This window comes from Sparus aurata, chromosome 3, assembly GCF_900880675.1.
Source record: "Sparus aurata chromosome 3, fSpaAur1.1, whole genome shotgun sequence".
In the NCBI taxonomy this organism is placed as follows: Eukaryota; Metazoa; Chordata; class Actinopteri; order Spariformes; family Sparidae; genus Sparus; species Sparus aurata.
Genome location: NC_044189.1, coordinates 1,663,293 through 1,678,702, shown reverse-complemented (window position 1 = coordinate 1,678,702; position 15,410 = coordinate 1,663,293). Strand labels below are relative to the sequence as shown.

The 15,410-nt window shown below is 42.5% G+C and overlaps 1 protein-coding gene across 1 annotated transcript; it reads right to left on the bottom strand.

The window, feature by feature from the left end:
• Window positions 1-137: 137 nt before the first annotated feature.
• Window positions 138-13,965, bottom strand: LOC115578636 (H-2 class I histocompatibility antigen, Q9 alpha chain-like). Its single transcript, XM_030411694.1, has 7 exons — window positions 13,887-13,965; window positions 12,947-13,219; window positions 6,785-7,075; window positions 6,149-6,433; window positions 5,264-5,371; window positions 4,774-4,800; window positions 138-2,465 (listed from the first exon to the last, which is right to left on the bottom strand). The coding sequence occupies exons 1-7, from the start codon at window positions 13,939-13,941 to the stop codon at window positions 2,440-2,442; spliced, it is 1,065 nt and encodes a 354-aa protein (XP_030267554.1). The 5' UTR covers window positions 13,942-13,965; the 3' UTR covers window positions 138-2,439.
• Window positions 13,966-15,410: the final 1,445 nt, after the last annotated feature.

The following is a 15,410-nucleotide window of genomic DNA, read 5'->3' as shown; positions in this document are numbered from 1 at the left end:
TTTTAAAGGGAAATATTCTACTTTTACTCCACTTCACTCCTTTAAAGGACCATTTGGGCTAAAATCAGCCGCCACATTTAGGATAATTTCTCTCAGAGCTGGAGAATCTTTTCTAAAAAACTTCAATCCAACAACGATTTCAGAATATTTTATTTTATTCATTGAACAAATGGTTCTTTGATTTCACACAATTCAAACAAAATTACTCAAAAACAGAAGAACAATCAAAAGACTGACAGGAGAAAATAAAAAGAAGAACCAGGAACCAAAATATCAACATTACTTGGTTATCTTTCATAAACTGGCACATGGTTCACATTCTTAACCTTTCCCAGACAAATAAGACAATAATCATCAATACATTCATGTCAACAGGAGTGAACATTTTATCACAGAGAAACAAAGCAAACTCCCAAATTCAGCAACTCAGTGGCACCTGAATAACAATTCTTTAATATGTGCAACTAGAAAAGTTAAAAGTTAAAATTATATTTTCTAAACACAGATATATTCAATATGTCATGATTAATGAAAGTATGGATTATGTTTAGAAAGCCAAGAGAGGATAAACTATACAGTGAGACTTATTTTCTTCTTTTAAAAACAGCATTCATTATTTTACCAGTTTGATTTTGGATAAATCTTATTGCTTTCATAACAAATGCTTTGGATTTCTTTTCCTATGACAGTCAATGACTAATCAAACAGAGTACAAACATCTCACATGTTAAAAGCTCATTTAAAGTAAAAAATGTACAAGAAACAGAATATTGTATGAATAAAAGCAGCACTTCATAAAATCATGGCACATAATGACCTCTGCCTGTCACTCACTTCCTGCTGCTTCATCATTCAGAGTTTTTACTTCAGATCTCGTCAGTCGTTCTACACGACTGCAATCTGTAAAAGCTTCTTTCCAAATGTTTCCCTGTTTAAACGCAGTCAGTAAGTAGTGATAAGTAATAAGTGCAGACGAGCCTGAGAACGAGTATCAAGGAATCAATTATGTTCTTCAAGATTCAGTACAGCATCAAACACCCCCAACACACACACACACACACACACACACACAGCATAACAGCGATAGTGTTGACAGTATTAAAGATGACAACAGCTGCATTAGGATGAAAGATATCCTCACAAAAGGAAAAATCAATACAAAAAATAACTAAAAGTAAAAAATACAAAAAACACACATTGTAGCTTCAAGTCATCATTAAGAGAAGTTCTATCCTGTAAAAATGTCACAGTCACAGCATTTATAAAAAAGAAACGGCTTCCTCTTATTAAAGCTCTTTCCTGAGAGTCAGTATGAGGAGAGCTCTTTGAGACACAAGATGGCTCCTCACTTTCCAGCTAACGGTTTTACGTTTATCAGCTGATTGGAGCTGAGTCGTCCCCCAGCAGGGTCAGCCTCGGGCTGGTTGGGATCTCTATCTCAACAACTTTTTTAATGATGTTCAGGACAGATACAGTACTGCTCTCAGCACCTACATATTATATAGGGATAAATGGACTACTCGACAGCACTTCAGCTGTCTGAGATCGTTCAATTTGTTTCCATGCTGGCGAATGTTCTACGTTTGATCCAAGACCAAATAGCTTTGCTTTGTGCAGCCGACAGTATGACTGAAAGTCAGGCAGGTTGAGCTCTCTGCTCAGTGGGACAACAAAGAGTTTCAAGCTCGACTCTCGGAGCTTTACCGTTCCACAGGAATCATGAGATCTGGCTGTACAATTTCTTAAAGAACACTTGGTGTTGGAGTGCTGCAAATAGGTAAATACATTTGGGTCAGATATTCATTCAAAGGTAGAGAGCTCCATCATGTCAGGGGGAAAGAGATGATATGTTATCATTTGTTTGGATCATCGCTGATGGTTTGGGATAGATTACCTGAGTCATTTAGATTAAATCTGAATGTACCGATTTGTGTAAACCAGACAAAACGAGGCCTTGGGTCATTAAACAGACCAAACATCAAGTGTAGAACAGCTGGATGGGACCAGGTAAACATATGTAAACACACAGTATTTAATACAGGAACTGTGCTCTATGCAGTTTGTACAACAGACTGAAGTGGTCCGTCTGCTCAGGTAGATCTCAAGTGTCCCATTATACCGTTGTTTACAGTGTTACAGTACGTGCTGATGCAGTTCAAGTTATTATTTAGGAGGTAATAAGTTGATCAGCCTGAGATCAAGCAGCACGTGGAGGTGATGATGCTGCAGGTAGTTGTTATTCTTGACATACAGTACATATAGCCACATAAATATGATTTTTAATCCAAATCAAAGCATTATTCTTTTGACAAATTAACAAAAATGTCCAATAAAGAAAACATTCCTGGAACTCTCAGTGACTGCAGCTCCTCCTCTCTGTCTCCTCCTGCTTGTAGCTCGTAGAACACTTACCCTCATCAGTGTTATTTCTTGTTACAGTTAACGGTTTCTGTTGTTGCGGTTTCCTACACACACACACACACACACACACACACACAAACACACAACATTAGGAACCCATAATGTTAAAGTGGCACTCTGTAGTTTTAGAGAATAAATTCAAGGTCAGAATTTTAATATTAACAATATAAATGAGTTAATAAAACAAACCTTCTCAGGTCAGTTTGTTTATTCAGTCATGAAGACAAAGACAGTTTGTTCATTTAGTTTGTTTAGACAGAAAAAAATCAGTCAGTGAAGATTGTTACTTTATCAATGGTGATATGTTGTTATTTCTTTCTTGTGACTAATAAAGAAACAAACTGAACTCCTTATATGCACGTTTCGAAGCTAGCAATGCTAACGCTGGGCTGACTAATGCAGATAGAAAGAGCTCTTCCAGTGAGGCAACACTCAACCCCGTTTTCTCTGAGCACGACGTAAGAAGGGAGCTGAAAAGGGTGAACAGAAAGGCTGCAGGCCCGGATAGGATCTCAGGACGAGTCATCAGGACCTGCGATGACCTTCTAGCTCCAGTGTTCACCACCATATTCAATCTCTCTCTTGCACAATCCACAGTCCCCACATGCTTCAAGATGTCCACCATCATCCCTGTGCCCAAGAACGCCTCCCCAGCTGGTATGAACCACTACAGTCCCATAGCACTGACCTCGGTGGTTATGAAGTGCTTTGAGAGGTTGGTGAAAGACCACATCAGATCCTCTCTTCAAGGCACTAGACCCACTGCAGTTCGCCTACTGCTCCAACAGATCCACAGACGACACCTTCTTCCACCTTGACACCATAGGAGGAGGCCATGTCAGACTGCTGTTCTTGGACTACAGTTCAGCTTTCAACACTGAAGTCCCCAGCAGGCTGCTACTAAGCTGCATGACCTGGGCCTGAATCCATCACTATGTGCCTGGATCCTGGACATCCTGACTGCCAGGCCTCAGGTTGTCAGAACGAGAGGGCATACATCTCATTCTCACCCCCTCGTCCTGAACACTGGCGTCCCCCAGGGCTGTGTGCTGAGTCCTTTGCTGTACTCCCTGTACACCCACGACTGTGCCGCCAGGCACAACTCCAACACCATAGTGAAGTTCGTGGACGACACGGTTGTGGTGGGCCTGATCACTATCAGTGATGAACGGGCCTACCTACAGGAGGTGTCAGACCTGACAACGTGGTGCAAGGACAACAGCCTACTGCTAAATGGAGAGAAGACCAAGGAGATGGTGGTGGATTTCTGCCCACAAGGTTGCAGGACCTACAACCCTCTCTTAATAGACGGGACACCAGTGGAGAGAGTGAGCAGTTTTAAATACCTCGGAGTGCACATTTCCAAAGATTTATCATGGACTGTACACACAGACACCGTGGTGAAAAAGGCAACACAACGCCTTTATCACCTTAGACAGCTCAGCAGATTCAAGGTCTCCCAACGGATGCTGATTTCCTTCTACTCTGCTGCTGTACAGAGTATACTGACTGGAGTCATATCTGTCTGGTACGGTAACAGCTCCTGTGGGGACCAGCGAGCCCTGCAGAGGGTGGTGAGGACTGCTGAGCGGACCATGGGTACCACACTTCCCCCTCTGCATGACTTATACACCACACGCTGTACCAGCAGGGCCAGAAGGATTATCAAGGACCCCCATCACCCCTGCAGCAGACTGTTGGTGACCCTCAGGTCAGGCAGACGCTGCGCTGTCATAAAACATGCACAGAGAGGATGAGGAACAGTTTTTTCCCTCGGCAATCAGAACCCTGAACTCTGCACTCTGAACTAAACATGTTTTTATTGTATTGTATTTTATTGTATTTATTATAGTTATCATATTCTATTGTATTTTACTTGCACTTCATTATATTTTTATCTTTGCTTAAATTAAGCACAGAAGTAAAGTACATGTCACAGAAACATTTCACTGCGCATCCTGTGTGAGTATGTGACAAATAAAACCTTTGAATCTCTTGAGTCTTAATGTATTCATTGTAGGTGGCTATGGACAAAAGTGCTAAATGCACTAAATGTAAATGTAATGAAGATTTTCTCTTCTTATTAACATTTATTCCCTAAAACAACAGAGTGCACATGTTTATTGCAATCTGTTTTTCTGAACCATAGTTGTAACATATTACATATATAATATTAATTATCAGCATAATAACGAGAGGAGAAATTCTGATTATTTAACAGATTCGTTCGAGTCCTGTTTTAGTAATTCATGTATTCTGACAATCCAGATGTGAGAACTCAAACAACACCTCAGGATCAGCTGGACAGGTAGAAGGACTGATAGCTGACTTCAAGAGAAATAAAGTATTTACCTTTGGATCCCTTATTCCTTTTACCTCCTGTAAAAGAAACAGAATGTTAACACGTGTGATTGATGATGGATGAAGTGATTTAGAGTTTTGATCTCAGAGATCTTTGTCTTCAGTGAACAGAATCACGTCCGTCTCTTAATAATTAACAGGACTGTTCTGCAGTGTGACCTCTGAACACCTCATCAAGTCATCATAAGATAATATCACACCTTTAAAACATCCACCACACTGAATCATCAGGTGATCTGTAATTGGTGTAAATGCACCTCATTGAACACTGCAGTACAGAATCACTCATCTGGGATGTTCATTATTACATATTAATGATTTTGATGTCGACATGTTGATAAAATGTTTCTATGAAGCTGAATTCTCATAATAACTGATTTTTAAAGGGACACACAGCCGTTCATTAATCAGAGAACTTTCACTTCCACTCCACTGCTCTGTTTGTTGTCCAGAGAAGACAATGCAAATATATTTCACTTACCAATGATGCCTTTCTTGTATAAGACCACCAGCACCACAGCGACCAGGGCCGGGAACCATCCGACTGCCCCACCAATGATGGGTCCTCCTGGGCCAGAATCTGGGTTTTCTAAAACACAGAAAAAGATCTCTGTGTTAGTTCAATATTCATAAGTTCAAATTTCAAGTTGATGTTTGAAATGAAAATGTAGATGCTGAGGAGTAAATCTGAAATGTGATGACATAAAATAACATGAATTGAGTTCTTTGTGCTGGTGAGAAACTTGTGAACAAACATGGATCAGACAAAGAGGATGTTAAAGTGTCTGAGAGGAAACTGTGACATGTCTGAGAAATGATCCTTCACCTTCTTCAAGTTCAAACTATCTTCTAACTAGTGAATATTGTTTCTGATTATTCTTCTGTGACAAGAACACACGATTCATCCAGCCTCCTCTTCTATGAAGGCAAATGTTTTAGACAATAATCTCCTGGAGAAGAAGGAATTTATAAATTATATAAATTATTGATATGCAGGTTTTAGAGGGTTCTTAATAAATAGACGATAAAGGATTTCCTCGTGGTTTCAGTCAGTTAGTTGGTTAAACACGCAGGTCCTTCAGTGATCGTCAGCATCCATGGATGTGTTTCAAACTGGTGCGCAAAGAAAACTGAGTGATTAACACACGAAACTACAGCTTCAGTCATTGGCTGCTGCGCGACTCTCATCTCTGAAAGTGTAAACAAAACTAAATTATCATTCAAGGTGACCCCAGTTGAGGCTTCCATGTGGTGAAGAACCTTTACATGTTATTCAATTTGACACATGTCACGAGCAGCTTTCTACAAAACTGTTAAAACTAAAAACAAAAAGAGAAACAAGTAAAAACAAGAAACAGATTCTTACCCCACTCCCTCGTCACATACACTCTGGATGCTTCATGAATGACTTCACAGGTGTATTTGGACTTGTCCCACCTGAAGATCTCCACACTGTCTCGTCTCTGGAACGTGTCGTCTTCATTCGGTCGAATGCCCGAGCTCTCCAGTCCGTCCTCTCTATACAGTTTGCGACCGTCCCGTTTGATCCACATGATGATGTCTCGGGGGTAGAAACCTGTCGCCAGGCACGTCAAACGGATTTTTGACTCGACGATGGTGTCCCGTGCAAACTCGTACACCTCAGGTGGAGCTGGAGACACAAACAGTAGCTTAATATTTGACCAAACATACGATTCTGCTTGTACCGAGGATTTAACGACTACAAACACAAACTGGTAAATGTTAAACACTGCTGTGACACACACTTCCTTTTATCACTTCAGCTCTTTTTGTCTGTTTACATTAAAGATCTTGGTTCATATGTAGGAACCAGCTCCAATGGAGATTTGTAGTCAGATTACATTAATTTGGCTGATACTGCAGAGTTTCTGTGAGGTTATTTTGAGGGAACATTATTCAGATATGATAACTATAATATACTATTATTATCTCTTTTATAAATGACATTAAAAACACAGAAAAGGCCTTCAGTAATACATACGGGCTGTTTTGAGCTGATTCATCCCGTAACTCCAGAACTTGTTCAGCCACTGCATACACTCATATTCCAGGTAGCCTTTGGTGTAATCCTTCAGGACAGGGACATTATCCCACTTCCTCTTAGTCTCTTCTGCTGCTGGGATTGAGGCGACCCAGACTGAGTGAGCGTCGTCGAAGGACAGGAAGTCGGTTCCGTCGTAGTTGTATCTATTCGTGCCACGGTAGAACGTCATCGTGCCATCTGGCTGCATTTCGCCCTCACAGCCAACCATCCACTGAAGAACGTGGAGATCTGTAACCAGAGAAGAAAGACCAGGTGGTGGAATAAAGCTCAAACAACAAGACAGTGAGCTGAGATAAATCTCAATATTTGTGGTTTTCTAGTGAAACATTATACGATAACACGCTAATTCTTGAGGATTTGGATAAAACGGGTTTCAATTTCCATCCATCCTCTTCCGCGTTATCCGGGGCTGGGTCGTGGGGGCAGCTGCCTGAGCAGGGACACCCAGACTTTCCCCCCCCCGGACACTTCCTCCAGCTCTTCCAGGAGGATCCCAAGGCGTTCCCAGGCCAGCTGAGTGACATAGTCACTCCAACGTGTCCTGGGTCTTCCTCAGGGTCTCCTCCCGGCGGGACATGCCAGTTCATGGCCATAGGTGAGGGTAGGAGCGTAGATTGACCAGTAAATCGAGAGCTTTGCCTTTCAGCTCAGCTCTCTCTTCACCACGACAGACCAATACAACAATCCGCATGTCAATCTCACGCTCCGTCTTTCCCTCACTCGTGAACAAGACCCCAAGATACTTAAACTCCTCCACTTGAGGCAGGAACTCTCCCCCAACCCGGAGGGAGCAGGCCACCTTTTTCCGGTCGAGAACCATGGCCTCGGACTTGGAGGTGCTGATTCTCATCCCAGCTGCTTCACAGGGCTCGACAGTGCGACTGTTTTGCTCGCAATTGCGAGTTGATTATTTCCAGTGCGAATAGAAAATTACATTCAGTCGCATCAGTGCGACTCCGACAGAAACTGTAGTACATGCACCGTTTTGCTGTTTACGTGAGCACTGAGCAGTATTTTTTATTTATTTTTTTGGCAACCTGAATCGTCTCCTCCAATGCAAGCGCAGCAATGTAGCTACGTAATCAGATCTAACGTATGCAGTGCTTCCATAACAGACACGTGACCACACGCGCACACACAGTGAAGACTGCAGCGAAAACTAAAATCAAACCACAAAATGGAGAAGCGAAAGAGTGTCGGCGTCATGAAAAATGAACCCCCTAACGTATTATTTTCAGAAAACAATAGAGGATGATAAGAAGGAAGACAGAAACGAGAGCGACAAAGAAGAAGAAGAGGACAAAGAAGAGGACGGGGCATTAAATGAGGTGGTAGACGAGGGAATGGATGAGCCAGGTCCGTCGGAGAAAAAGGGAGAGGGTGATGCAGGAGTGCTGCCCATATCTGCAGCCCAGTGCGAGAGGGGGTTTTCGGCCCAATCCTGCATTAACACCTCCACACAAAGCAGCCTGGCCGTGTCCACAACAGAGGACCTGATGCGCATCAGCCTCGAGGGGCCTCCACTGGAGAGCTATGATCCAAGTCCAGCTGTAGAGAGGTGGCTTAGCTCCAAGCGGGTCAGGAGACCAGACTATGTTGACTGCTGGAGCAGGGACATTTTTTCAGTTTAAATGGTTTTAGCTGGACCTGGACATAATGAATTAATGAACTTTCCTGGTTGGTTGTAATAAATGTTATATTTTCATACAGACATTTGCATTGTTTGTCTTTCCTGGTTTTAGTTAAGGCAAAGAGCCAGTTATAACATTAAAAATTAGTCTACAGGGTTAGGATTAGGCTAAATACTTTATTTGTTTGAAAATTACGTTTTTGCTGAATTTTCATTGTGCTACTAGAAAATGTTGTGTGCTACTAAATTTTTCAGCATGTTAGCACAGTGCTACTTGGAAAAGAGCTTAGCGTCAAGCCCTGCTTCACACTCGGCTGCAAACCACCCCAGGACATGCTGGAGGTCCTGGCTCGACAAAGCCAACAAGAAAACATCATCCGTAAAAAGCTAAGATGAAATCCAGTGGCTCCCGAATCAGATCCCCTCCGGCCCGTGGCTGCGCCTAGAAATTCTGTCCATAAAAATAATGAACAGAACCGGTGACAAAGGGCAGCCCTGCCGGAGTCCAACACGCACCGGGAACAGGTCTGACTTACTGCCGGCAATGCGAATCAGGCTCCTGCTCCGTTCGTACAGCCCTTAACAGAGGGCCTCCGACCCCGTACTCCCGGAGCACCTCCCACAGAATGCCACGAGGGACACGGTCAAATGCTTTCTCCAAGTCCACAAAACACATGTGGACTGGTTGGGCAAACTCCCATGAACCCTCGAGCACCCTGCGGAGGGTATAGAGCTGGTCCAGTGTTCCACGGCCAGGACGAAAACCGCATTGTTCCTCCTGAATCCGATGTTCTCCTCTTCAGTACCCTGGAATAGACTTTCCCAGGGAGGCTGAGGAGTGTGATCCCCGATAGTTGGAACACACCCTCCTTTTTGAATAGGGGGACCACCACCCCGGTCTGCCAGTCCAGAGGCACTGTCCCCGACTGCCACATGATGCTGCAGAGACGTGTCAGCCAAGACAGCCCCACAACATCCAGAGACTTGAGGTACTCAGGGCGGATCTCATCCACCCCCGGTGCTTTGCCACTGAGGAGCTTCCGGACTACCTCAGTGACTTCAGCTTGGGTGATGGATGGGTCAACCTCTGAGTCCCCAGCCTCTGCTTCCTCTATGGAAGGCCTGTCAGTGGGATTGAGGAGATCCTCGAAATATTCCTTCCACCGCCCGACAATGTCCCCAGTTGAGGTCAACAGCTCCCCACCTCCACTGTAAACAGTCCGTCTAATTTTCCTTCAGGTGCAGGTCGGGCGTCGGTATCAATTTATAGCAGGTCGGCTCGGGTGCGGAATGTAATTTGTGCTACGGTCAGAAAACGGGTCGGATGCGGTTTTAAGTATGGCAGGTTCGGGCAGGTGTGGGTGTGCAAAATAAGACCCGTGCAGGACTCCGATCTAAGTGACCATTTTGATAATCTAGCTAATTATCAAGCTAAATATCCAACATGCTAGTTAACGTCAAGGACTGCGGTGGAAGATGACAGTAAGATATTTCCTTTCTCTAACAATGGATTTATTTATGCCAGCGGTTTTACATTAAATCAGATTTTTTGTGAATATACAATAACAAACTAGATGCTTCTGATACTCTTCAACTCACCATAACAGTCAGTCATAGGCATCGTTTTTGTCATTTTGTAACTAATTCATGGCTGCTTTGGAGCACAAACAGACCAACCATCTGTCACCATTTTTTCACTAATACAGCCCTGAATTAGCAGTACTGAAGTCATTAAAAGTAATGCAAACAAAAGAGACTGACTGAAACGTCGGTATGCACTGGAAAGGCGGAAATATTTTTTCACATTCCATATATATAGACTATGGCGATCCGCCACAGTCTCGTCAATGTATGGGAAACACTGGGGTCTCAGGGTGGAAAAATTCAAAAACACTTCCCTTGCGTTCTCGTGTGGACAGCGAATCTCCACCCCATCCCTCAACCTCTAGCCTTCTACCTCTAAACCCCACGACGTCTCATAACAACAACAACAACAATGGCGGACTACATGCTTGTGTTTGTGCTGCAGAAGATATTGAGCCTATCAGGGTTACTAGGACAAAATATTCTGCTTCTCTGCCACAACGCTGAGCAACAATGGATTATGGACAAACGACTAGCCATCTTCTTCTTGTTGTGTTCTCTTTCTCCTTCTACTGTCTGTTTGTATACAACGCACAAGTTTTATGTGCATGCTCTTCTTCTCTGTTTTTTGTGAATTTCAAGTGCCACCTTTAGGCTGGAATGAGCTACACCGTGTTGAGTTGTTTTCAATGGATCCATTTGGAGAGAGACAGCGAGATCCTCCCAGTGGCATTGGCAGGTAGTGGCACCGCAGTGGCAACCTGTGGCAACCTGTGGCATCTCCTGGCACCCGCTCGGCAGTTCACAAACGCAAGAATAATATAATCACAGGGAAAAAATTAAATATATATATATTAAATATCAAATATAAGAATAAGAATAGTAAAACATGTACTATATTTTACATTCACATACATATAATATATATTACATTCATTCGTTCGTTTTCTTTTGCACTTTTCTGTGAGGGTCGCGGGGATGTTGCCGCTTTTTATCCCCCTGAGGGGTTGCGGGGCTTACTGGGGCCAAATCCAGTTTTACTCATGGGCCAGGGTACACCCTGAATGAGTTGCCAGCGCATTGCAGGACCCTTACTGATGGCAGTGGCTGCCACACAAGGTGCCAACTGCACATCAGGAGCAACTTTGAGGTTCAGTATCTTACTCAAGGATATTTCAACATGTAGCTCAGTCCCACCCCAGGGGATCTGGGGATTCAGAAGGTCCAGCGACCTTCTGATCACTGGTCCACCAGCTCTACCAACTGAGCTACAGCCACCCCAGACTTCTTATTATATTACATATTAATATATATTAGGGTAATAATAAGAAGTGCAAAACAAAGAAAAATTGTGCAAAACTTTGTACATTAAAATGTGTAAATAAGTAGAGACGCCACAGACTGCCACTGCGGTGCCAATACCCGCCAATGCCTCTGGGAGGATCTCGGTTTATTCATGATTTTATGAAGGATTTTAATAATTATTAGAATCAGACTGCCTCTGAATATTTTCAGACTACCAACCAAAACCATACACTTCCATTGTAAGCTGGACGCTCACAGTTTTTCATCTACATTATACGACTTTGATTACATTTTCAAAATGAGGAACAAAGGTCTGGTTTGACCCCTGAGTACTGAGTAGTCATGGGATGAAACACATTCTGACCACAAAATAAGAATAGATATTGTTGAAAATGTGCTGCTTGTAGCACCCGAACAAGGCTCCCTGTGCCTGAGGCTGCAGCCCCACAGCATGATGCTCCCACCACCATGTTTAACTGTGGGAACTGTGTTCTTAGGGTTGAAGGCCTCTCCCTTTCTTCACCAAACATAAGCAACATCCATGTGCCCAAACAGTTCCAGTTTAGTCTCATCAGACCAAAGCACAGACTTCCAAAACTCATCTTCACCTTTCCAATGTTCACGGGCAAACCTCAGTCTGGCTGTGATGTGCTGCTCTTCGAGTAAAGGGGTTCTTCTGGGATGATGGCCCTGAAGCCCACCATGATGAAGAGCCCTCACAACTGTGTTCCTTGAAACACCAACTCCAGAAGAGGCCAGGTCAGCAACAATCATCTTGGCAGATGTCCGGGGCTTCTTGCTGACATCTCTGACTATTTTCCTCTTCAGAGTTCTTGAAATGTTGCGCTTATGACCACACCCAGGTTTGATTCTTACAATATTTGTCTCCTTGTACTCGGCAATGATTCAGCCTACAGCGGTTCTAGACACTGAAATGCTTGGAAACGGCATTCCCCATTATCATGACCCTCTATCTTCTTTCTGAGATCAAGACGGATTTCCTTTGTCTTTGGCATGGTGAGTAAAAGTAGTCCCTCTCAATAATGTGTTCATGCCCTGTTCCTTGGAGTCCTTTAATGCTGACTGAATGCTCAGGTGTTGTTAGGAAGCCAGTTGACTGCACAGGTGTGGTTTGAAAGCTGATTGGTTAATTAGGTGTGCTTTGAAAGCAAAAATTCACATGGGGGGGGGGGTAATATTTTTGACTACCATTTTCCCCTATATTTGATATAAAGCAAGACAAAAAATGTATTTTATATTCCAAAATGTACCAAATGCTATTAATAGGACTGGTGAATGTTTTATTACATCAAGTGTTATTAATGCTGCAAACATTGGGAAGAATTTTAGGAAAATGTTCCATAATTCCTGGGGGGCTAATAATTTTGGCCTCGACTGTAGATCACAGAGGATGCCGTACACGGCGATGCATCGAGTATTGTTGAGCATTCGAAATATTGAAGTCTGAATCATAATCAAATCATGAGGCCAGTGAAGATTCTCACCTCTACTCTGCAACTTGTAAATAATTATTGATTAACTAAAAAGCGGTTCGGTTCTTCAGGTTTCATGGATCTTACCTGAGTCACTCTGTCTCATACGCTCCTTCAGGATGTTGATGTTGACTTCAAACCACTGCTGCTTGCTCTGGCGGGACTGTGTGCCTTTGACCCAGTATTCTGGATCCAGTCGATACTTCATCCAGGTCTGTTTGGGAACTTTCTGTTTAATTTCGCTGTCAAAGTAGTCAATCATCCTGTTGTCCAGAAAACCCATGGCTGTGAACTTGTGGATGCCCGGGAGTCCGAGATCTCTGGAGAGGGCGGTGTAGATGTAATGGAGGGAATGTGTCTCTGAAAGTCAAAATTAGACAGATAAGAACCATTAGATCTGACAGATTAAAGCTCTGGCAGCTCTATTCAGAATTGTACATTGTTACAATCCTGTAAAAGATTATATTTGTCGTTTTCTCCCTGATGTAAACAACAGATGATCTTTTTGTGATTGTGAGGGAGAAACTATTGATCATGTTTTTACAGATTGTCTCTCATTTGATTTACAGAAATACCTTTTTCAGAAATGCTTGAAAAAGATGTCACTCTAACAAAGAATGATATTTCACTCATCTTTAACAAGTCTAACCAGACGAAATGTACATAATTAATGTAATTGTTATTGGAGCAAATATTACATTCACACAATGAAGAGGCTTGACAGATTGACCTCCTGTCATATTTTTAAAGATACTTTACTTGTTACAAGATACTTGTTTAAAGAAACAAGTCCAGTTGACTGTGATACAGAACTTTGATTTACCCTGACTGGATAACTGAGAACCTTCATCATCAACATCTACTGTATATCTGAAATTTCAACATAAACGAAAACATACAAAAATTCATAATGCTTCATAGCATGTTTTGTGAAACAAGCACTGAACGCAATTTTAAAGACGTCACAACTTCATGTCTTACTTTCGTTTTCAATCTGACACATTAACGAGTCTAAACTGTAACTTACCCCTCCTTCCCGCCACCGCCGTCCACAAGAGGACGAAAACGACGATTAACTTCATTTTCCCCTTGAACAGGACTCCTTTCTTATTTCCAACAGGACTCCTTTCTTATTTCCAACAGGACTCCTTTCTTATTTCCAACAGGACTCCTTTCTCATCTCTAATGTCGAGTTTTGCCGGACTGTTGGACGGTGATCTGATTCGGACCCGACACACGCAGAGCCGTCAGGTGCAGGAAGCTGCAGCATCCCGCACCTGACGGCTCTGCATGGTGCATTCAGGGCTGCTCGTAAATTACGTAATTTACGTCGCAAATAAAAGTGTTCAATATTTGAGGACTGGAAAAAGTTCTACTCACTGATGAATCGCGGTTTCATATTTATGATAGTGACAGATACGTCACTAAAATAAGTCGATGGACGCTTTCAACTCTGATGTGAATCGGCAGTTGAGCACTGGTACAAATGTTCAGTGTAAAAGTTAACCGTGACAGGTGTCAGTGAACGCACCATGACTGCAGCGCCTCTGTTTGTGGTTTAGAATTACTTTATTGATCCCAGACTGGGAAATTAGTTGTTGTTGTGATGAAGTTCATCATCAAGTCTGAACTGTGAGACCAACAACATCCACCTCAACATGTGTCCATCAGTGAGACAACAGGTTAATACAGGCCAGGCTGACTGCAACTTATCAAATGTACTGAAACATTTTACTTCACTGCACTGACGAGACATCTAAAGAACTGTGTAGAATTATATTCCAGTTATTGAAAATAATAAGTTTACTAAAAATAAAAAACAAAATAAGAAAAAATAGTTATATTGAAATTGTACATCTTGCATTTCATTTTTAACATGTTAAGGTTAAAGATGTCTAAAAGATAATATATTAAATAACTTATTAACAGTATAATAGTTTGGAGCACTAAATAAACACTGAATTGGACTATTTCCCTCTGCCTGGTGACCCCACAGAGCGCAGTGGTTTGATGATTTGATCTTTTCTGGTGACTTTATTCCTATTTTTTCATACATATGAAGACATCCATTCAAAATAAGATTTAAATGTGTAAAGACGTAAATAAATTAATCTGACAGATATAAAGTATCCTAATCATGCACGTATATTAATAACTCACATGTCAGGTTAGTGTGAACATTATTAGATGATTATTGTTTATTATTATTAACACTCACACCTCTAAACACACACTGGTTCTGATATGATTTGATGATTTTACCTCTCTTAGTAACTTTATTCCTATTTTTTCTCTCCACAGTGATGATAAAACTACATGTGAGTCACTTTTAAGCAGTTAAATGAATGAAGCTGTTGCTGTGAAGACACATGAGAGCGTTAAACGACCTGACAGTTAAAACAGAAAACACTCTTGACTCACAGCGGACAGCTCAGGTTTCTCCGGCCGGATGACGGTGCTCCTGCTCCGGGTGTCTGGTGGAGCCCGCGCCGGGGACTGGGAGCTCCTGGCCGGCCTCTGCTGCTGCGGCGGCCCGCTGCCTGTACCGCGG

Excerpts from the sequence above, each read along its gene's own strand:
- LOC115578636 (XM_030411694.1), bottom strand. The coding sequence starts at position 13,941 with ATGAAGTTAATCGTCGTTTTCGTCCTCTTGTGGACGGCGGTGGCGGGA. Across the intron at positions 7,076-12,946 it reads TATGAGACAGAGTGACTCAG|ATCTCCACGTTCTTCAGTGG; the intron begins GTAAGATCCATG and ends CTCTGGTTACAG. Across the intron at positions 2,466-4,773 it reads AAGGAATAAGGGATCCAAAG|GAAACCGCAACAACAGAAAC; the intron begins GTAAATACTTTA and ends GTGTGTGTGTAG.